At 40.6% G+C, this 22,779-nt stretch overlaps 1 protein-coding gene across 2 annotated transcripts in view; it reads right to left on the bottom strand.

Moving 5' to 3' along the window:
* The window catches only part of C5 (complement C5), a 478,994-nt gene that overhangs the window by 130,662 nt on the left and 325,553 nt on the right, over positions 1–22,779 (bottom strand). For both annotated transcript variants that reach the window (XM_069609527.1, XM_069609526.1), the window contains exons 27-29: positions 14,089–14,184; positions 11,426–11,603; positions 2,097–2,302 (exon numbers count right to left, since the gene is read on the bottom strand). In XM_069609527.1, the coding sequence (XP_069465628.1) occupies positions 2,097–2,302; positions 11,426–11,603; positions 14,089–14,184 (480 nt within the window). The remainder of the gene's footprint in view (positions 1–2,096; positions 2,303–11,425; positions 11,604–14,088; positions 14,185–22,779) is intronic.

The following is a 22,779-nucleotide window of genomic DNA, read 5'->3' as shown; positions in this document are numbered from 1 at the left end:
CCCAGAGCCTACGTCCAGTCACGTACCAGGCGGGTTTCCATTACTGAAAATCCTAGCTGTAAATTTGGGTTTTTAATCTCACCTAATTTCGTTTTAGTGATGTAAGCCAATTGTCTAGCTTGTGCCTGACACTTACGCTCTGAATCCCCAGTTCTATTCTCAGGGCACTACTCGGGCAACCTGGAGGGAGCCCTAGAACTTGGCGTCAGAAATGTAACCGGACAACCTCAAGTGGCTGACAGGTACAGTAACCCCAGATCTCACTACCATACATCATCTGGGTTAACACTTTACGCTTGAAAACCTCTATGCACTTGTCAAGTCTACGAGTGCCATATTTTTAGTCCTGGTATTTGATGTGTGTCGTCCAGTGACAGACGTTTGAAAAATGTCAATTCCAGGTAAATGTGGGCGGCCACTACTTCTATTCTAGCCCCTTTTAATTCCCACTTTACTGTCTTCTTTTTCTCCCTAAAAGTCACGATTTTAGTTTTAGCTATATTTAACTTTAGTTTGTTTTGATCAGATGAGAGTTTAATCTCATTTCTTTTTTTTGCTGCACTAGTGCTCAAGAACGTTGCTGAGCTCCGATCACCACCTTGAGCCATCCAGAGATCTCAGATCGGCAGATGAAATACTAATGTCCATACCCCGGACTAAACAGATCTCAAAAGGGGATAGAAGGTTTTCGGTCTTTGGTCCAAAGTTATGGAACCAGCTACCACTTACCATCCGCTCATGCTCATCGCTGGAAAGCTTTAGAAAGGCATTAGAAACCTTCCTATTTAAATAAACCTAAGAGATCTATACGCCAGCTGCTGCACCGTAAACACCTTGATCACTTTGAGCGATACAAACCATAGTAAACATCTGCACCCAAATGCAGTTTATTCTGCCTGGTGCACGTTAAAAGTACTCAAAATCAAAATCAATCACTGGAGAGTTGACTACTGCAGCTCTCCAGTGCCCCGATATGCCCTCGGCAGGGCATGCTGCCCCACACTGCCATCTTTGGTGATACCCTAACGAGTGCCCTAGATGCCAGCTGGGGCACCAAGAGCAGTGAGCCCTGAGAGTGTCAACGGGGAGTGTTTCTTGATGCTGGCCATGATGATGAAATCAGTGCTTCTTCAATGGATACTGGAAAATAGACCAGTGCCATTTAGCGCAGGTGATGCAAAAACCTGCATTCCTTTATCCGACTATGGATAGTTATGGCAATGTTCCTATCAGCCTGCTCTCCAGTGCTATATTGCAATGGGTGTTTCATCTAATTTGGCACGGTACTAGATTATCTTTATTTGTGAATATTGTGTGTCTATGTATGGTGCCTTGAAGCAGAACTTTTGATATTTGTATGGTCAATAAATACAATAAACTAAAATGTATACTGCAACCGGCATGGGGTTGATATCATCCTATGAGACCTTAGTGTAAGACTTTATGGTCCTAATACAAACTCATGCCATCCAATTCTTCACACACCACAATCAGGGAGAAGGCTCAAGCATAGCCAATTCCAAGTCTCTGTGTGTGTCACTCAATTTGTAACATAATTGCAATTCCCCTTTGCTTTTAAAGTTGAGTTGGTTATTACCAGATACCAAATAACTAATGCCAACTAACCGACTAGTACCAACTTCTAGCACTTTTATTTATTTGATTTATTTATTTATTGGTTTTCACCACGCCGAAGCCCGCAGGCATCAGGGCGCAACAGGGGATACAAGACGAACAAGACAAAAAATCTTAGGGACTTGTATTAAGGTGTACCAAGTACTAGTTGTCACAGCTTGTAGCAAGTTGTGTAGCAACTGATACTTGGTACAACTAACTAGTACAAGCACCAATTAACAAACCATACCAGGTTAGTACCAACTCCTCCAGTTCAGATGCTACTAATTTCATCAAGCTTAAAAAAAGAGGGAATGTTGAAGTACACTTTTATATGAAAAGGTCAGTTGCTGAGGGCTGGCGACACTCATTACCTTTGTTGATTATCAGAGATTTTAATTATACCAGGCTGGCTATTCCACAGAACAGGATTTGCTGTGTTCAATCTTATGGCCAAACCACAGTGCAGAAGCAGAAGTTACCTGTGTGGAGTAAAATCCACCTCCATATCTCTGCTCCTCGGAGAGCCACCGCATGATTGGATTGGCATAGCTGAAGTCTTTATTGTGCAGAGTGGCTAAAAGGGCGTAGGCTGTTGTCTCCACGATCTGGGCGGTTCCTGCAGTGGGGTTGGTAGGGTCCATGGCTTTGGGAGTTTCTTTCCAGAAACGATAGATAGGTGAGGCACCTGGAGGACGAGCACAGAGAGATAGATTGGAATCACTGAAAGTATGAATCAGAAACAGCCATTTATTATCTGCATTCCAAAGGTGTATTATGACACTATAACACAGTACATGGTGTTTCCTGGGCTTGCAAAGGTTTCCAGAACCTCTAGATACTGTTGTAAATCAAAGTGTAGGATTGCCATTACAAATCAAGCAATATTGCACTAGCATAAGTCCCCATCCTGAAGAACACTAATAGAAATCCCCACCCTGAGGAACACTAGTAGAAATACCTATGCAGAGGAACACTAGTAGAATTGTAGAAGTCCTCACCGTGAGGAACACTAGTAGAAATCCCTATCCAGAGGAACGCTACTAGAAATCCCAACTGTGAGGAACACTAGTAGAAATCCCTATCCAGAGGAACGCTACTAGAAATCCCAACTGTGAGGAACACTAGTAGAATTCCCTATCCAGAGGAACGCTACTAGAAATCCCAACTGTGAGGAACACTAGTAGAAATCCCTGTGCAGAGGAACGCTACTAGAAATCCCAACTGTGAGGAACACTAGTAGAATTCCCTATCCAGAGGAACGCTACTAGAAATCCCAACTGTGAGGAACACTAGTAGAAATCCCTGTGCAGAGGAACGCTACTAGAAATCCCAACTGTGAGGAACACTAGTAGAAATCCCTGTGCAGAGGAACTCTAGTAGAATAGTAGAAATCCCCAGACAGAAGAACACTAATAGAAATCCCCACCCTGAGGAACACTAGTAGAAATCCCTGTGCAGAGGAACTCTAGTAGAATAGTAGAAATCCCCAGACAGAAGAACACTAATAGAAATCCCCACCCTGAGGAACACTAGTAGAAATCCTGTGCAGAGGAACACTAGTAGAATACTAGAAATCCCCAGCCAGAAGAACACTAGTAGAAATCTCTATCATGAGGAACACTAATAGAAATCCCCACCCTGAGTAACACTAGTATAAATACCTATGCAGAGGAACACTAGTATAATTGTAGAAGTCCCCACTGTGAGGAACACTAGTAGAAATCCTTATCAAGAGGAACACTACTAGAAATCCCAACTGTGAGGAACACTAGTAGAAATCCCTGTGCAGAGGAACACTAGTAGAATAGTAGAAATCCCCAGCCAGAAGAACACTACTAGAAATACCTATCCTGAGGAACACTAGTGAAAATTCCTATTCTGAGGAACACTAATAGAAATCCCCATCCTGGGGAACACTAGTAAAACCCCCCATCCTGACGAACACTAGTAGAAATCCCCACCCCAAGGAACACTAGTAGAAATCCCAACTGTGAGGAACACTAGTAGAAATCCCTATGCAGAGGAACACTAGTAGAATAGTAGAAATCCCACCATGAGGAACACTAGTAGAAATACCCAGCCAGAAGAACACTAGTAGAAATCTCCATCCTGAGGAACACTAGTAGAAATCCCCACCCTGAGTAACACTAGTAGAAATACCTATGCAGAGGAACAATAGTAGAATTGTAGAAGTACCCACCATGAGGAACACTAGTAGAAATCCTTATCCAGAGGAACACTACTAGAAATCCCAACTGTGAGGAACACCAGTAGAAATCCCCAGCCAGAAGAACACTAGTAGAAATCCCTATTCTGGGGAACACTAATAGAAATCCCCATCCCGAGGAACACTAGTAGAATAGTAGAAATCCCCAGACAGAAGAACACTAGTAGAAATCTCTATCCTGAGGAATAGTAGTAGAAATCCCCATCCAGAGGAACACTACTAGATATACCTATCCTGAGGAACACTAGTGGAAATCCCTATTCTGAGGAACACTAATAGAAATCCCCATCCTGGGGAACACTAGTAAAACCCCCCATCCTGACAAACACTAGTAGAAATCCCCACCCCAAGGAACACTAGTAGAAATCTCAACTGTGAGGAACACTAGTAGAAATCCCTATGCAGAGGAACACTAGTAGAATAGTAGAAATCCCCACCATGAGGAACACTAGTAGAAATCCCCAGCCAGAAGAACACTAGTAGAAATCTCCATCCTGAGGAACACTAGTAGAAATCCACATCCAGAGGAACACTACTAGAAATACCTATCCTGAGGAACACTAATAGAAATCCCCATCCAGAGGAACACTACTAGAAATACCCAGCCAGAAGAACACTAGTAGAAATCTCCATCCTGAGGAACACTAGTAGAAATCCCCATCCAGAGGAACACTACTAGAAATACCTATCCTGGGGAACACTAATAGAAATCCCCATCCAGAGGAACACTACTAGAAATACCCAGCCAGAAGAACACTAGTAGAAATCTCCATCCTGAGGAACACTAGTAGAAATCCCCATCCGGAGGAACACTACTAGAAATACCCAGTCAGAAGAACACTAGTAGAAATCTCCATCCTGAGGAACACTAGTAGAAATCCCCATCCAGAGGAACACTACTAGAAATACCTATCCTGAGGAACACTAATAGAAATCCCCATCCAGAGGAACACTACTAGAAATCCCCATCCAGAGGAACACTAGTAGAAATCCCCACCCCAAGGAACACTAGTAGAAATCCCAACTGTGAGGAACACTAGTAGAAATCCCTATGCAGAGGAACACTAGTAGAATAGTAGAAATCCCCACCATGAGGAACACCAGTAGAAATCCCCAGCCAGAAGAACACTAGTAGAAATCTCCATCCTGAGGAACACTAGTAGAAATCCCCACCCTGAGTAACACTAGTAGAAATACCTATGCAGAGGAACAATAGTAGAATTGTAGAGGTCCCCACCATGAGAAACACTAGTAGAAATCCTTATCCAGAGGAACACTACTAGAAATCCCAACTGTGAGGAACACCAGTAGAAATCCCCAGCCAGAAGAACACTAGTAGAAATCCCTATTCTGCGGAACACTAATAGAAATCCCCATCCTGAGGAACACTAGTAGAATAGTAGAAATCCCCAGACAGAAGAACACTAGTAGAAATCTCTATCCTGAGGAACAGTAGTAGAAATCCCCATCCAGAGGAACACTACTAGATATACCTATCCTGAGGAACACTAGTGAAAATCCCTATTCTGAGTAACACTAATAGAAATCCCCATCCTGGGGAACACTAGTAAAACCCCCCATCCTGACGAACACTAGTAGAAATCCCCACCCCAAGGAACACTAGTAGAAATCCCAACTGTGAGGAACACTAGTAGACATCCCTATGCAGAGGAACACTAGTAGAATAGTAGAAATCCCCACCATGAGGAACACCAATAGAAATCCCCAGCCAGAAGAACACTAGTAGAAATCTCCATCCTGAGGAACACTAGTAGAAATCCCCACCCTGAGTAACACTAGTAGAAATACCTATGCAGAGGAACAATAGTAGAATTGTAGAAGTACCCACCATGAGGAACACTAGTAGAAATCCTTATCCAGAGGAACACTACTAGAAATCCCAACTGTGAGGAACACCAGTAGAAATCCCTATGCAGAGGAACACTAGTAGAATAGTAGAAATCCCACCATGAGGAACACTAGTAGAAATCCCCAGCCAGAAGAACACTAGTAGAAATCTCCATCCTGAGGAACACTAGTAGAAATCCCCATCCAGAGGAACACTACTAGAAATACCCAGCCAGAAGAACACTAGTAGAAATCTCCATCCTGAGGAACACTAGTAGAAATCCCCATCCAGAGGAACACTACTAGAAATACCTATCCTGAGGAACACTAATAGAAATCCCCATCCAGAGGAGCACTACTAGAAATACCCAGCCAGAAGAACACTAGTAGAAATATCCATCCTGAGGAACACTAGTAGAAATACCCAGCCAGAAGAACACTAGTAGAAATCTCCATCCTGAGGAACACTAGTAGAAATCCCCATCCGGAGGAACACTACTAGAAATACCCAGCCAGAAGAACACTAGTAGAAATATCCATCCTGAGGAACACTAGTAGAAATACCCAGCCAGAAGAACACTAGTAGAAATCTCCATCCTGAGGAACACTAGTAGAAATCCCCACCCTGAGTAACACTAGTAGAAATACCTATGCAGAGGAACAATAGTAGAATTGTAGAAGTACCCACCATGAGGAACACTAGTAGAAATCCTTATCCAGAGGAACACTACTAGAAATCCCAACTGTGAGGAACACCAGTAGAAATCCCTATGCAGAGGAACACTATTAGAATAGTAGAAATCCCACCATGAGGAACACTAGTAGAAATCCCCAGCCAGAAGAACACTAGTAGAAATCTCCATCCTGAGGAACACTAGTAGAAATCCCCATCCAGAGGAACACTACTAGAAATACCCAGCCAGAAGAACACTAGTAGAAATCTCCATCCTGAGGAACACTAGTAGAAATCCCCATCCAGAGGAACACTACTAGAAATACCTATCCTGAGGAACACTAATAGAAATCCCCATCCAGAGGAGCACTACTAGAAATACCCAGCCAGAAGAACACTAGTAGAAATATCCATCCTGAGGAACACTAGTAGAAATACCCAGCCAGAAGAACACTAGTAGAAATCTCCATCCTGAGGAACACTAGTAGAAATCCCCATCCGGAGGAACACTACTAGAAATACCCAGCCAGAAGAACACTAGTAGAAATCTCCATCCTGAGGAACACTAGTAGAAATCCCCATCCAGAGGAACACTACTAGAAATACCTATCCTGAGGAACACTAATAGAAATCCCCATCCATAGGAACACTACTAGAAATCCCCATCCAGAGGAACACTAGTAGAAATCCCCACCCCAAGGAACACTAGTAGAAATCCCAACTGTGAGGAACACTAGTAGAAATCCCTATGCAGAGGAACACTAGTAGAATAGTAGAAATCCCCACCATGAGGAACACCAGTAGAAATCCCCAGCCAGAAGAACACTAGTAGAAATCCCCACCCTGAGTAACACTAGTAGAAATACCTATGCAGAGGAACAATAGTAGAATTGTAGAGGTCCCCACCATGAGGAACACTAGTAGAAATCCTTATCCAGAGGAACACTACTAGAAATCCCAACTGTGAGGAACACCAGTAGAAATCCCCAGCCAGAAGAACACTAGTAGAAATCCCTATTCTGGGGAACACTAATAGAAATCCCCATCCTGAGGAACACTAGTAGAATAGTAGAAATCCCGAGACAGAAGAACACTAGTAGAAATCTCTATCCTGAGGAACAGTAGTAGAAATCCCCATCCAGAGGAACACTACTAGATATACCTATCCTGAGGAACACTAGTGAAAATCCCTATTCTGAGGAACACTAATAGAAATCCCCATCCTGGGGAACACTAGTAAAACCCCCCATCCTGACAAACACTAGTAGAAATCCCCACCCCAAGGAACACTAGTAGAAATCTCAACTGTGAGGAACACTAGTAGACATCCCTATGCAGAGGAACACTAGTAGAATAGTAGAAATCCCCACCATGAGGAACACTAGTAGAAATCCCCATCCAGAGGAACACTACTAGAAATACCTATCCTGAGGAACACTAATAGAAATCCCCATCCAGAGGATCACTACTAGAAATACCCAGCCAGAAGAACACTAGTAGAAATCTCCATCCTGAGGAACACTAGTAGAAATCCCCATCCAGAGGAACACTACTAGAAATACCCAGCCAGAAGAACACTACTAGAAATCTCCATCCTGAGGAACACTAGTAGAAATCCCCATCCAGAGGAACACTACTAGAAATACCTATCCTGAGGAACACTAATAGAAATCCCCATCCAAAGGAACACTACTAGAAATACCCAGCCAGAAGAACACTAGTAGAAATCTCCATCCTGAGGAACAATAGTAGAAATCCCCATCCAGAGGAACACTACTAGAAATACCCAGCCAGAAGAACACTAGTAGAAATCTCCATCCTGAGGAACAATAGTAGAATTGTAGAAGTCCCCACCGTGAGGAACACTAGTAGAATCCTTATCCAGAGGAACACTACTAGAAATCCCAACTGTGAGGAACACTAGTAGAAATTCCTGGGCAGAGGAACACTAGTAGAATAGTAGAAAACCCCACCAAGGGGAACACTAGTAGGAATCCCCAGCCAGAAGAACACTAGTAGAAATCTCCAACCTGAGGAACACTAATAGAAATCCCCATCCTGAGGAACACTAGTAGAAATCCCCACCATGAGGAACACTAGTAGAAATTCCCACCATGAGGAACACTAGTAGAAATCCCCAGCCAGAAGAACACTAGTAGAAATCCCCACCCTGAGGAGCACTAGTAGAAATCCCTATTCTGGGGAACACTAATAGAAATCCCCATCCTGAGGAACACTAGTAAAAAAAAAACATCCTAACAAACACTACTAGAATTACTTATCCTGAGGAACACTAGTGAAAATCCCTATTCTGAGGAACACTAATAGAAATCCCCATCCTGAGGAACACTAGTAAAACACCCCATCCTGACGAACACTAGTAGAAATCCCCACCCAAAATAACACTGGTAGAAATCCCTATCAAGAAGAACACTAGTAGAAATCCCCACCCTGAGGAACACTAGTAGAAATCCCCATACAGAGGAACACTAGCAGAAATCCCTATTCAGAGGAACACTACTAGAAATCCCCATCCTGAGGAACACTAGTACAAATACCTATCCTGAGGAACACTAGTGAAAATCCCCATCCTGAGGAACACTAGTAAAAAAAACATCCTGACGAACACTAGTAGATATCCCCACCCCGAGGAACACTAGCAGTGATCCCATCCTGAGGAAAACTAGTAGAAATCCCCACCACGAGGAACACTTAAGCAATAAGCTCTGAGCTACTGCCTGTAACTATGGTCCCCGGCCCATTACTTGAAGCGGTAATGCCTGCCAGCAAGGAGCTTATTGCTATTAGTACCCCGGCCCGTTAGACCGGGGTACTAATAGTGTCCTTTTTCAGTTGTGAAATGCTTCAGGCATTTAGCAACTGAAAAAAGACAACAAAAAAAATGGGCACCATGGAACAGATTACGTAGTTCTTTTTCCCTTTCCATGGCAGCCATTTGAAAGTAAAAAAAAAATAAACAAACAAAATGGCTGTCATGGAACGGGGAGAAGGGACTATGCATAGTCCGTTCTGCCTTTCTATGGTGGGCATTGCCGGGTCGGTGATGCACTGAGAACACTATTGTTGCCAGTGCAGAAGAAGGACAGGGAAGCGCAGGTAAGTGGGGTGGGGTTAGGGGACAACGGAAGGGGATGACGGGGGAGCGTGCACTTAACGGTGATCCTGCGGGGGAAGATGACGGCCTCCAGCTCTGAGGAGGCTCGGAGCAGGGGCTATACTGTGTGGTAAAGCCCCCATTCTGAGCCTCCTCATTGGTTGGGAGGCCTAAGCCAAGCCCCCGCCGGGTACTAATAGCATAAATACCCATTCTGAGAAACACTAGCAGAAATCTGCATCCTTAAGAACACTAGTAGAACTCCCCACCCTGAAGAACACTAGTAGAAATACCCATCCTGTGGAATACTTGTAGAAATGCCTATGCGTTATCTTATTGCACAGTTCCCCCAGCTGTAATACAATCTGAACAGCCAGCTACATGCTCTGGAATGAAGGGTGCCAGGACGAGTGCAGTTGTTTGCAGCCAGAACTGTGTGAGATTGTGTTACTGGGGGGAGCGATTTTTCAGCTACACTGTTCCTCATCTTGAATGCTGATCGAGTGCGAGGACAAGTACAGTTGTCTACTGTTTGGAGCACTAGGAGCAGAGGGGCATTGTTATACGTGGTGAGACGCTGCTGTTGCAATAATGTATAATCTCCATAGCAAAAGCTTGTCGGATGACGCGCAATCTATCGCCTCCCCAGCAATTATCGGAAAAGATGCGTAAATCCCTGCTCTTGAATATTTCTACCCCTCTAAAATGGCAGCATGTTGTAGTAAAAACATAGTTGACCACTTTGGGCATAATTCTCAAGCTGCCCTCACTACTTCCTCAACTGCCCTCTCCTTGTCAAGCACAACAGAAACGTTGGGCATTTTAGATACCTGTACTGAGAGAGTAAAGCTAAGTGGGGAGAAGGCTATAATCGAGGAACTAGAGCTGACCCCTGTTAAAATGCATGGATTTTAAGGAAGGAAATATGACAAACTCAGTTCAGTCGGACTTCTTGCCCTCGAATACTCCTGCAATCCTAAAAGAGCAGTTGGGCGATTCGCTCTTAGCTAATCACCCAAGTCCCTCACCTACTGCATCCAGGAAGACAATTCCAGGAGATAGAGCAAAACTGGGTCCTACTTCCATATCAGCTCTCAGCCTGATCCTGATAAATCTGTATGATAACCTGAGAATCGAGGTGAAGGAGCATTCTTCAAGTCTGTCCACAATACAGGCCCGCTTGGATCCTTCAGTAGTTGGCCAAGAATCGTGGGTCTCTGCAAACCTCAATAATTCTGGTCAAGTAATTGGAAGTGGAAATTGAATACAAATCCACTCTTAAGTGCCTTACCATTAACCTATCACTGCACTCATATGTCATTGATGCATCATTTATGTGAAAATATATTGCTGGCATTATTCCAAAACTGCTTCTCTGTGGAGAATATATCAGAGAAGATAAACTACACGACCCACACCTTCAGTGCTCGTTATTTTGTTGTGTGGTGGGAAGAGTGCTACATCATTGAAATATAAAGTTGAGATCCAGTTGCCCTTTAACCATTAGGTGGAGGCACTATATAATTGGGGGGAGGTGCCTGTGACACTTCAAAGCCCATCCCAGTTTATAAGGGGAAACACTTTGATCTATGGAAACCCTGTAGACCTGTCCCTTGTGCATAGCTCATCTGACAGAAGAAAGGCACAGGGCAAAGCACATTGTTAGTACAAGTCATTTCAGCCTGCAGATATAGAAAGGCTCATGCTTGGCATGCACCACACTAAATCATACACAGATGGGCAGGCCCCAACTGCTCACAACGAGTGCCTCCTGCCCCTCACAAGTCCTTTTTGAGAATCGGGTACTTGTGAGGAAGGAACTGTGGGTGAAGAATGCTCGCCCATTCTATCCCGCAGTTCTTTGTAAATTGTGGCAATTGAAACATTTTCTGTAGACTGCAAATATGGGGAGCCTCAGTTACTTATAAGAAGACCATGGACTTACTTGGCCCTTTTATGAATGCTTCCCTCTTCAGAGTGGTGAAGGCCTTGCGTGTAGCAGACTTCGTGTAGTCTGTAAGCCCTAGGGCGAATGTTCCTATCGCCAAGGTGAATGTGCTCGCCGCCCGCTCAATTCCGTTCAGCAGGAACTCCTCTGCTTGATTTATGGAATCTTTGACTTTCTAAGAAGAGAACATGTGAAAAATTGCATCTTTATCGGCAGCAGAGTCTGGTGTTGTAGAGACAGTGCAGTTTAACAGCCAACAAATAGACCTGTGACTGGTCCAACTAGGTCTTCTTTCAAATTATTCTGAAGTGACAATGATGCAGATTACAAAGGGCTGGATTTCAGCTGAGGACATGACTCAAAACACTAAAACGAATACAAAAAATGTCTTCAAAGATTAAGGTAAAGCCTCCAAATTTCCATTCAATGCTGGTAACACATATATCTAGAAAATATTTCTCCAAAGGCTACTCATATCTTTAATTATCTTCAATATTAAAATAGATTATGTATTAAAAGAATTTAAATCCATACGCCTATCTGGGGTGGTCTTCAATTTAATAAACAACACCTATCATCATTGTAAGTTATGCTGGTTGCCTGCATAGTACTGCCACCTCTCACGATCATCTGAAAACTTTGAAAGTAAAGCAGGGTAATTGGGGGATTCTGGTGCATGTGGCATGTTTATGTGGCAGGGCAGAGGGCAGGATGAGCGCAAGGTTTGTGCTTGGCGCCCCAGTAATACAATCTGCCCAGGTGTGAAGGCTAAACAAAATCAACATAGATGAGAAAAATGTCATTGTAATGAATTTGAATGAAGATTATTTTCATATGTTTTAGTTCCTCTGAAATTAACAGTTTTCAGGGAGAATGGGCCTAGTCATATACCGTAGTGGGCGGTGGTTCCTAACTTTCCTGGCAGGAACTAAGCTACGGGTATTCCGTAACAAATTGCAGATGAGGCCCCAATTAACACAAAATGAGTTTTCATTTGGGATCATCAAACTAACCTAAAGATCTGCCCCAGTTTAATAGATTTTCCTGCTCTACCTGGTTGCCATGAAGCTAGTCATTTTAAAGGATGTTGACTTAACCCTAGACTAGCATAGCGTAAGATCGACTTAACTAAGATCTGCTAAATTCTACTTAATTTAAATCTAGGCTGGCATAGATTAAGACCCACTGAACTAAGATCTTCTAAGATCTACTTAATTTAAACCTAGACTAGCATAGAGTAAGATCCACTTAACTAAGATCTGCTAAAATCTACTTAACTTAAATCTAGGCTAGCATAGATTAAGACCCACTGAACTAAAATCTTCTAAAATCTACTTAATTTAAACCTAGACTAGCATAGATTAAGACCCACTGAACTAAGAGCTTCTAAGATCTACTTATCTTAACCCTAGACTAGCATATCATAAGATCCACTTAACTAAGATCTGCTAAAATCTACTTAATTTAAATCTAGGCTGGCATAGATTAAGACCCACTGAACTAAGATCTACGTAATTTAAACCTAGTCTAGCATAGAGTAAGAGCCACTTAACTAAGATCTGCTAAAATCTACTTAATTTAAATCTAGGCTAGCATAGATTAAGACCCACTGAACTAAGATCTTCTAACATCTACTTATCTTAAACCTAGGTTAGCATAGATTAGGACCCACTGAACTAAGATCGTCTAAGATCTACTTAACTTAAACCTAGACTAGCATAGAGTAAGATCCACTTAACGTTGCCCTAAACTAACATGGTGCCATCACACATCCATAGTTTGTAGCATAAAATCTTGCTCGGGATTATGTGTTATTTTAGAACGTGTATATCCATTCTTGGACCATGCAAATGCTGTTTACTGAGGGCTCTAAGAAATGTTCTTTTAAATTGCAGAGACTCTAAAATGTGGTGGCATGCATACTTTTGAAACCAAAGCGATGTCAACATCAATCGCCAGGACTCCATTCCCTTTAATGGCTGCCTGGAAGGAAGTAGATTGGTTTTAGGGCACTATGGCCTCATTCATAAATTAACTCAAGGAAGCTTTCCATCTCCTGGCAAAACAGCTTGTGCTGCATGATTTGGAGGTGCCACCATCACCAGCTTTGCTAGAGGTAGCGTTGCCTTATCTCTCTGCCCTCACAAAACAGAACAGCATAAACTGCTGCTTGATTTTGTAACCACTGTAGGCTGGACTAGCTCCCACTAGTTCAGGGTGGTGGCCGCCCATCACCCCAAGCATCTCTGATGCCAACTGGTTTGGAAGAGGGGCTGCATTTGCCAGTCCCAAGACAGCAGTTTGCCTCCTATTGCACTGCCAAGGAACACGGGTAATATGCCAGGCGATAGCGCTTCATACAGGTGAATAAACACCTCTCTCTCTATTTTTTTGTATCTTTTTCTCTCTTCTTTTACACAACCTGAGTGTATTTCTCTTTCAAAAAGTGTCAATTTTGCCCGTCTCTGCTTCGCCTACACCGTCTTCACCCATTTCTATCACTGGGCCAATATCGAAAGGAGATTTTTTTCAAAGGATGTGATTAAAGAAATGTAACCTTGAACTAAAATATTTAAACTGCTGCAGTTTATTGCTTGATACATCCACAACAAACATTAAGCACCATCGAAAATACAACAGATGGAAGACCTGGTACATACCACTGTTGGGCAGATTCTGTAAGCCTTCTGAATTGCAATAAGCACAAATGCGGTCATATAAATTGCCTTTTCTTGTTCTTCCTTAGGTAAGCTGCCCTGCAAAGTAAATCGATTATATCAATTAACTCATTTAATGTGTTGTTTATGATTATAGAATGACAATCCAGTAGCCACACACATAAAACAATGCAAACCTCAATACCACACACCCCGTTCAAATGTTAACACATAATACAAAACAGCTTGTCCATGAAATGAATTTGTATCCTCGTGTGCTGGATACCACCCCAGAAATCCTGCCATTCATTCCTTTTGACCCTTATGGGTCAATGATGAAAATAGAAAATAAGTTTACCCCATAGTAATCTTAATTTTACCCATCTCTGTTCTGCTCTCCATGTTGTGGTGGAACCCCTAAAGGTACCCCAAGGCTTTGGTGACAGAAGCATGCCCTTCCTTTGAGGTCAAACCCCTGCTCTACTCGCCAAACTCTGTCTTGCTTATCTTTCAGCCTGCCGGTAACATGGGAGATAGAAGGACGGCAGGTGCTATAAAATCTATTTTAAAATACGATTCGCCTTTGAATATTCTGTATAATTTGACTTGAAGACCCCCACCCTTTTATTCTGCAATACAGGTTAAAGCCACGTTGTGGCCTTGCAGCACAAGGGTCCTAATTTAGAACCAAGCCACCTTTTAAAATACAAATGTCTGTATTGTTTAAATTACAGAAAATAAAGCTTCCATCAAATTATGGTAATTTTATCGATAAAAACATTTAGTATACATTTTCCATATGACCCATATAAAGCTGATAAAACCATGAGTATTGTGTGTGTGTGCTATTATGTGTTATTAACATCACAGCCCACAGTTGATGCCACGGTCATAAAATCTGTGCCCACAGTTTGAGGTCACTTGTCCAAAGCCAGCTCGTTTGACGCTTAGTTAATTCTGTCTAATGCCCAGGTCTACATCCCCAATCTAGTCAAGGAAAACACAGAATAATCTTAATCACACACAGTTCACTGAGCAATTCCCTTCAATGTAGAGTCAAAATGTGTACAGTTTGCAAAACAGTTCAGGACCCTTTCTAAATATTATTCTTGTAGCAGACAATATTAAATAATGATTTGTAATTGCGACGGTGCAGATCTTTAAGTTTCGCCTGCCCTACAACCGTTCAGAGGCAGTATCATTATTTCAATTTCTGACCTCATCAAACAAACAATCGCTTTCCAATTCGAGAACCGCTATTGGTGGGGAAGGGATAAACAGAAACAAAGGCTTCTTGAGGTGCAATAGACCCTCTCAACAATGCTGCAACGTCCTCCCACTCAACATTTGTGCCAAATCTTCCATCAACACCTTCTGCAAAAGCCTAAAAACCTACCTCTTTCCCCACACCTAAAAAGCCAAACCACCTTCCCCAGCCTTTTGCCTATTCTAATCTTCCTTCCCGGTCCTGAAACCATTGCAACTTCTGTTTACACTCCTTCTTTTTAAATGTTGTAAGGCAGTGTAAGGTGCCCCAAGACCCACTGGGTAGGGCCTGCACTATATACATGCTTGAAAATGTGGGGAGCCTTTTTTATTGGCTACCTCCTCAAGTGGACCTCAGCGCCCTTTTGATAATAGTTTATTATTCACCAATTCCGGTCGCATGCCTGGGTAACAACGGAGTCTTCCTGGCCCCCTTGCTCCGTTCGAAAATGTATATAAGGGTTGTGTTACTCTTACTAATATCATGCGCCCTTGTCGTAACGTTGTAAGAAAGGATCAATCAATGCTTCTTATACTCCAAGTCAAGTTATTGATCTTTTATTTCTCCTTTGGTTCTTAGAAAAATGCCCTATATGATTACACGTGTTTCGACATTCTATGTCTTTTTCAAATCAGGGCTAGTCACACAATACATAACAAAAATTAAAATTTTTTTAAAAATTCAAAAATGCACCCAATCAAAAATTAAACAACATTGATGAATGGCCATTTTGAGGGAGGGGGTAGGGTGGGATTGTTAGGAATGAGAAAAACGTTTTTCAAAATGAAGAAACAGAAATATTTGACAAAACACAATGAGAAAGAACATTTTTGTTAGAAATTGATTGATAAAAGATCGCTTCATAATTGTTTTATATGTTCATCATTGAGTGTATCGCTCACTCTTATTTCTTACCTAATCTGTTTCTTTCAAAATTCATAAGTTGAATGCTTAATTTCAATGGTCATGGGTTAAATCCCTAAAATATAAACATCATAAGGCTCATTAGTGAGTTTATCTACCCCGCGATATGTCAAATCACTACAAATACTATATGGGGCTATCCCTTCCGTTATTTTCTCGGTGGAGAACGTGAATATCAGTGCCATTATCCGTGTTAAGCTGTGTTGATCATCGCAATACCTCTTGGCATCTCTCACTATTATAACTAGATCCAAAAAGTATTACCACGTGATCCCCACGTGTAGTTGGACCGTATAAACAAGACCCCCATGTCAGAGCTCCCTCAGCACGCTTACCTGCTCCCTGCGAGCGTATTCCGTTTCTAAGAGTCCCCGTGCATTCTGCATCTAGGTACTGTTATTGTTGTCGGCTTAGTAACGGTACCGCTTAGTCCTACTACTGTGTTTATTACTTTCGTCCTAATTCTTGCACAATACGATCAAAAAGTCAATTGTTGTTTTGGCGCAAGTTAAAATATTTCTTTTATATATGTCAGTTATAATTTACTAATCCAAGACGGAGTTTTAACCGAAAAAATTGTTGCTCGATAATTTACCAATAAATTACATTTCTTGATAGTCCCTGGTCAAGCACTGATTTAGATTTATCATTAAGGTCAATTTGTCTCTAAGGTAAAAAATACATAACTAAGCTTCAGTCGAAGAACTGTTCCGATCGGATCCCTGACAGTCCCTTTTCTATTTTTAAACCCGCGGCCATATTTTGGGAAAATTTCAATTTTGACTTATGAAGATCACGTTCTCCTTGTTTGTTACACTTATTATTACGTTAATTTTTGTCACTAAACATCGATGGCTTATTTAAAGTTAGTTGTGTATGTGAGAAATTGCATAAATGTACCTTTGTACATGGAAAACTGATTCCGGAAAGCTATATTTTTAGACAGAGCTGTCCCAATTTCTTAACATGCCATTCCAGCATTGCCCTCTGGTTGTTAATTGAAGTTTCTGAACCTGGTGTATAAAATATTCTTTATGCTTATTCGACCCTTTCCAAATGGTGTTACCCCGAAGGAAAAAATATAAATTATTATATATACATACACAAGTACTGGAAACAACTATTTTTAATCACATTATGTTGAACTTGGTTAACCATTATTTTCCTTGTTTAAAGAAATGAGGACATCTCATGTTCTGAATTCAAGCCTCTTTCCACTGAACGAAATTTACAAATTAATTTTGCTTCCTCTTGCCTCAATTTAATTTCAAGGTTTCCTCCTCTTGGTCCCATAGTCACTTTTCTGAGTCCAATGAATTTTAGATGTTTCTTATCAATTAGTTGATGTTTTTGTTGCCAATGTTGAGCTAAGGGTAGGTTGGTATCCTGGCTACCAATACTTGAGATGTGTTCCCTTATTCTTATCCTAAGTTCCCTGATAGTGCTCCCTATGTATATGTCTTCACATTGACAAATAATAGCGTAAACCACAAACTTACTTCTGCAATTAATCTGATCAACAATTTTATGTGATATACCATATTTGTCCTTGAAAGTCACTGTGTTGTTTTGAGTATGTTTGCACATTGTGCATGTTCCACATTTCCGAAATCCTGTTGTTGGTGGCGGAAGCCACGTCAATGAGGTTTCTTTCTCTTCTGGAAGGAGTGAAGGGCTTAAAATGTTTTTGATAGTTTTGGCCCGTCTGTACGTCAACGTGGGTGTGTCATTGATGTATTTCCGAACATTTTCATCTAGTTGCAGAAGATGCCAATTCTTCCTTAAGATCTTTCTCAATATTTTATTATTTGCACAGTAGTTCGTGATGAAGCTTATCTCTTGTCTATCATCTTGAGTAGTTTTTATTGTCTTTAAGGTGCTTGCTCTATCAATTTTGAAAGCCTTTTCTTTAGCTTGAGCTATGGTGTTGTTCCTATATCCTCTTAATTGGAATCTCCTTGTGAGTAATTTACACTCTTCTTCAAATTTCTTCTGTTCAGAACAATTCCTCCTCGCCCTAATAAATTCTCCTTTAGGTATATTTTTTATCACAGAGTTAGCATGACAACTGGTAGAGAATAAGGTGGAGTTTGCTTCAGTATTTTTCCTGAAAGTTTTGGTTTTAAGACGGTCGTCTTCTACATAAATGTTCAGGTCTAAAAAGTTGATTTCCTTAGTGCTGTCAGTTCCTGTAAATTCTATCCCCATAGTGTTCTTATTCGCTCTTTTTCTGAAATCTTCCAGGGATCCCTCCTGCCCTTTCCAGATAATAAGTACATCATCTATGTACCGTGTCCAAAGTATAACATTTGCTTCATATTCTTTGTCCATGTAGATATGTTTATCTTCATACATCGCCATGGTTAAATTGGCAAGGGCAGGTGCATATTTGATGCCCATTGCCACTCCTTGTGTTTGTTTGAAAAATTGGCCATTAAAGATGAATATGTTATTCTGTAATGTCAGTAGGAGCATTTCTTTCAACATATTTACTGCTTGATAGTTAGATGCAGTTTCCTTTGAAAATGTATAGTCTATGGTTTCTATTGCGGTATCATGTCTAATTGATGTATATAAGGACCGTACGTCCCAAGTTGCCAAACGATAGCCTTGTTGCCATTCAATCCCTGCTAATTTATTAATCGTTTCGGTTGTATCTCTCAGGTAAGATTTGGTTTTAGTGGCCAACGGTCTTAGAATATTGTCGATATACTGTGCCATGTTCATGGTTACCCAACCTATTCCACTCAGGATGGGTCTTCCTTCTGGAATTCTGGTGTATTCTTTATGTATTTTGGGTAAAAAGTATATTGTTGGTAGTGTTGGTTGTTTCATTTCCAAAAAGAACTTTTCATCATCTGTAACTAATCCTTGTCTGTGCCAGGTTTTAATTGCATCTTGTATTTCCGTAAGTATCTCAAATTTAGGATTACATAGATTTATTCAAATTTGTGAGAAAGTTGAAATTAAAAAAATACTTTGACACACAAATTAAGGTGCATCAACCTAAAGAATTACGGATACAGGAAAGTGAGATAACTATTGAAGAATTGGTCAATATAAACTTACTGAGATCTCTACAAGAAACGGAAGAAAGACCGATTCATGAGACATTACATGAACTTCAGATACAACAAACCACCCTTTCCACTAGGGCATTTAAACCTAAATCCAAGTTTACGCCACAGTTCATGCCAGAAAACTTAGTGGATACTTTCTATAAAACAGTTACAAAGGATTTAAATGACTATAATGATGCTCAAATTTCAAACAGATCTAAATTGAAATATCAATTTGACAATTTGACAAAGATGGAAAGACAAGCATTACACCGACTCAAAAAAGATCATAATCTGGTCATTAAAGGTGCCGACAAAGGAGGGAAAATAGTGGTTATGAATAGAGAAGACTATGTGGAGATGGCAATGACACATCTGAATACACCTAATTGTTACACCAAACTGAACTCAAATCCTAAATTTGAGATACTTACTGAAATACAAGATGCAATTAAAACCTGGCACAGACAAGGATTAGTTACAGATGATGAAAAGTTCTTTTTGGAAATGAAACAACCAACACTACCAACAATATACTTTTTACCCAAAATACATAAAGAATACACCAGAATTCCAGAAGGAAGACCCATCCTGAGTGGAATAGGTTGGGTAACCATGAACATGGCACAGTATATCGACAATATTCTAAGACCGTTGGCCACTAAAACCAAATCTTACCTGAGAGATACAACCGAAACGATTAATAAATTAGCAGGGATTGAATGGCAACAAGGCTATCGTTTGGCAACTTGGGACGTACGGTCCTTATATACATCAATTAGACATGATACCGCAATAGAAACCATAGACTATACATTTTCAAAGGAAACTGCATCTAACTATCAAGCAGTAAATATGTTGAAAGAAATGCTCCTACTGACATTACAGAATAACATATTCATCTTTAATGGCCAATTTTTCAAACAAACACAAGGAGTGGCAATGGGCATCAAATATGCACCTGCCCTTGCCAATTTAACCATGGCGATGTATGAAGATAAACATATCTACATGGACAAAGAATATGAAGCAAATGTTATACTTTGGACACGGTACATAGATGATGTACTTATTATCTGGAAAGGGCAGGAGGGATCCCTGGAAGATTTCAGAAAAAGAGCGAATAAGAACACTATGGGGATAGAATTTACAGGAACTGACAGCACTAAGGAAATCAACTTTTTAGACCTGAACATTTATGTAGAAGACGACCGTCTTAAAACCAAAACTTTCAGGAAAAATACTGAAGCAAACTCCACCTTATTCTCTACCAGTTGTCATGCTAACTCTGTGATAAAAAATATACCTAAAGGAGAATTTATTAGGGCGAGGAGGAATTGTTCTGAACAGAAGAAATTTGAAGAAGAGTGTAAATTACTCACAAGGAGATTCCAATTAAGAGGATATAGGAACAACACCATAGCTCAAGCTAAAGAAAAGGCTTTCAAAATTGATAGAGCAAGCACCTTAAAGACAATAAAAACTACTCAAGATGATAGACAAGAGATAAGCTTCATCACGAACTACTGTGCAAATAATAAAATATTGAGAAAGATCTTAAGGAAGAATTGGCATCTTCTGCAACTAGATGAAAATGTTCGGAAATACATCAATGACACACCCACGTTGACGTACAGACGGGCCAAAACTATCAAAAACATTTTAAGCCCTTCACTCCTTCCAGAAGAGAAAGAAACCTCATTGACGTGGCTTCCGCCACCAACAACAGGATTTCGGAAATGTGGAACATGCACAATGTGCAAACATACTCAAAACAACACAGTGACTTTCAAGGACAAATATGGTATATCACATAAAATTGTTGATCAGATTAATTGCAGAAGTAAGTTTGTGGTTTACGCTATTATTTGTCAATGTGAAGACATATACATAGGGAGCACTATCAGGGAACTTAGGATAAGAATAAGGGAACACATCTCAAGTATTGGTAGCCAGGATACCAACCTACCCATAGCTCAACATTGGCAACAAAAACATCAACTAATTGATAAGAAACATCTAAAATTCATTGGACTCAGAAAAGTGACTATGGGACCAAGAGGAGGAAACCTTGAAATTAAATTGAGGCAAGAGGAAGCAAAATTAATTTGCAAATTTCGTTCAGTGGAAAGAGGCTTGAATTCAGAACATGAGATGTCCTCATTTCTTTAAACAAGGAAAATAATGGCTAACCAAGTTCAACATAATGTGATTAAAAATAGTTGTTTCCAGTACTTGTGTATGTATTTATAATAATTTATATTTTTTCCTTCGGGGTAACACCATTTGGAAAGGGTCGAATAAGCATAAAGAATATTTTATACACCAGGTTCAGAAACTTCAATTAACAACCAGAGGGCAACGCTGGAATGGCATGTTAAGAAATTGGGACAGCTCTGTCTAAAAACATAGCTTTCCGGAATCAGTTTTCCATGTACAAAGGTACATTTATGCAATTTCTCACATACACAACTAACTTTAAATAAGCCATCGATGTTTAGTGACAAAAATTAACGTAATAATAAGTGTAACAAACAAGGAGAACGTGATCTTCATAAGTCAAAATTGAAATTTTCCCAAAATATGGCCGCGGGTTTAAAAATAGAAAAGGGACTGTCAGGGATCCGATCGGAACAGTTCTTCGACTGAAGCTTAGTTATGTATTTTTTACCTTAGAGACAAATTGACCTTAATGATAAATCTAAATCAGTGCTTGACCAGGGACTATCAAGAAATGTAATTTATTGGTAAATTATCGAGCAACAATTTTTTCGGTTAAAACTCCGTCTTGGATTAGTAAATTATAACTGACATATATAAAAGAAATATTTTAACTTGCGCCAAAACAACAATTGACTTTTTGATCGTATTGTGCAAGAATTAGGACGAAAGTAATAAACACAGTAGTAGGACTAAGCGGTACCGTTACAAATCCGACAACAATAACAGTACCTAGATGCAGAATGCACGGGGACTCTTAGAAACGGAATACGCTCGCAGGGAGAAGGTAAGCGTGCTGAGGGAGCTCTGACATGGGGGTCTTGTTTATACGGTCCAACTACACGTGGGGATCACGTGGTAATACTTTTTGGATCTAGTTATAATAGTGAGAGATGCCAAGAGGCATTGCGATGATCAACACAGCTTAACACGGATAATGGCACTGATATTCACGTTCTCCACCGAGAAAATAACGGAAGGGATAGCCCCATATAGTATTTGTAGTGATTTGACATATCGCGGGGTAGATAAACTCACTAATGAGCCTTATGATGTTTATATTTTAGGGATTTAACCCATGACCATTGAAATTAAGCATTCAACTTATGAATTTTGAAAGAAACAGATTAGGTAAGAAATAAGAGTGAGCGATACACTCAATGATGAACATATAAAACAATTATGAAGCGATCTTTTATCAATCAATTTCTAACAAAAATTTTC

The sequence above is a fragment of the Ambystoma mexicanum genome, chromosome 8, assembly GCF_040938575.1.
Source record: "Ambystoma mexicanum isolate Mex_15411 chromosome 8, UKY_AmexF1_1, whole genome shotgun sequence".
NCBI classification, from domain to species: domain Eukaryota; kingdom Metazoa; phylum Chordata; class Amphibia; order Caudata; family Ambystomatidae; genus Ambystoma; species Ambystoma mexicanum.
This window is presented reverse-complemented; position numbering and strand designations above follow the sequence as displayed.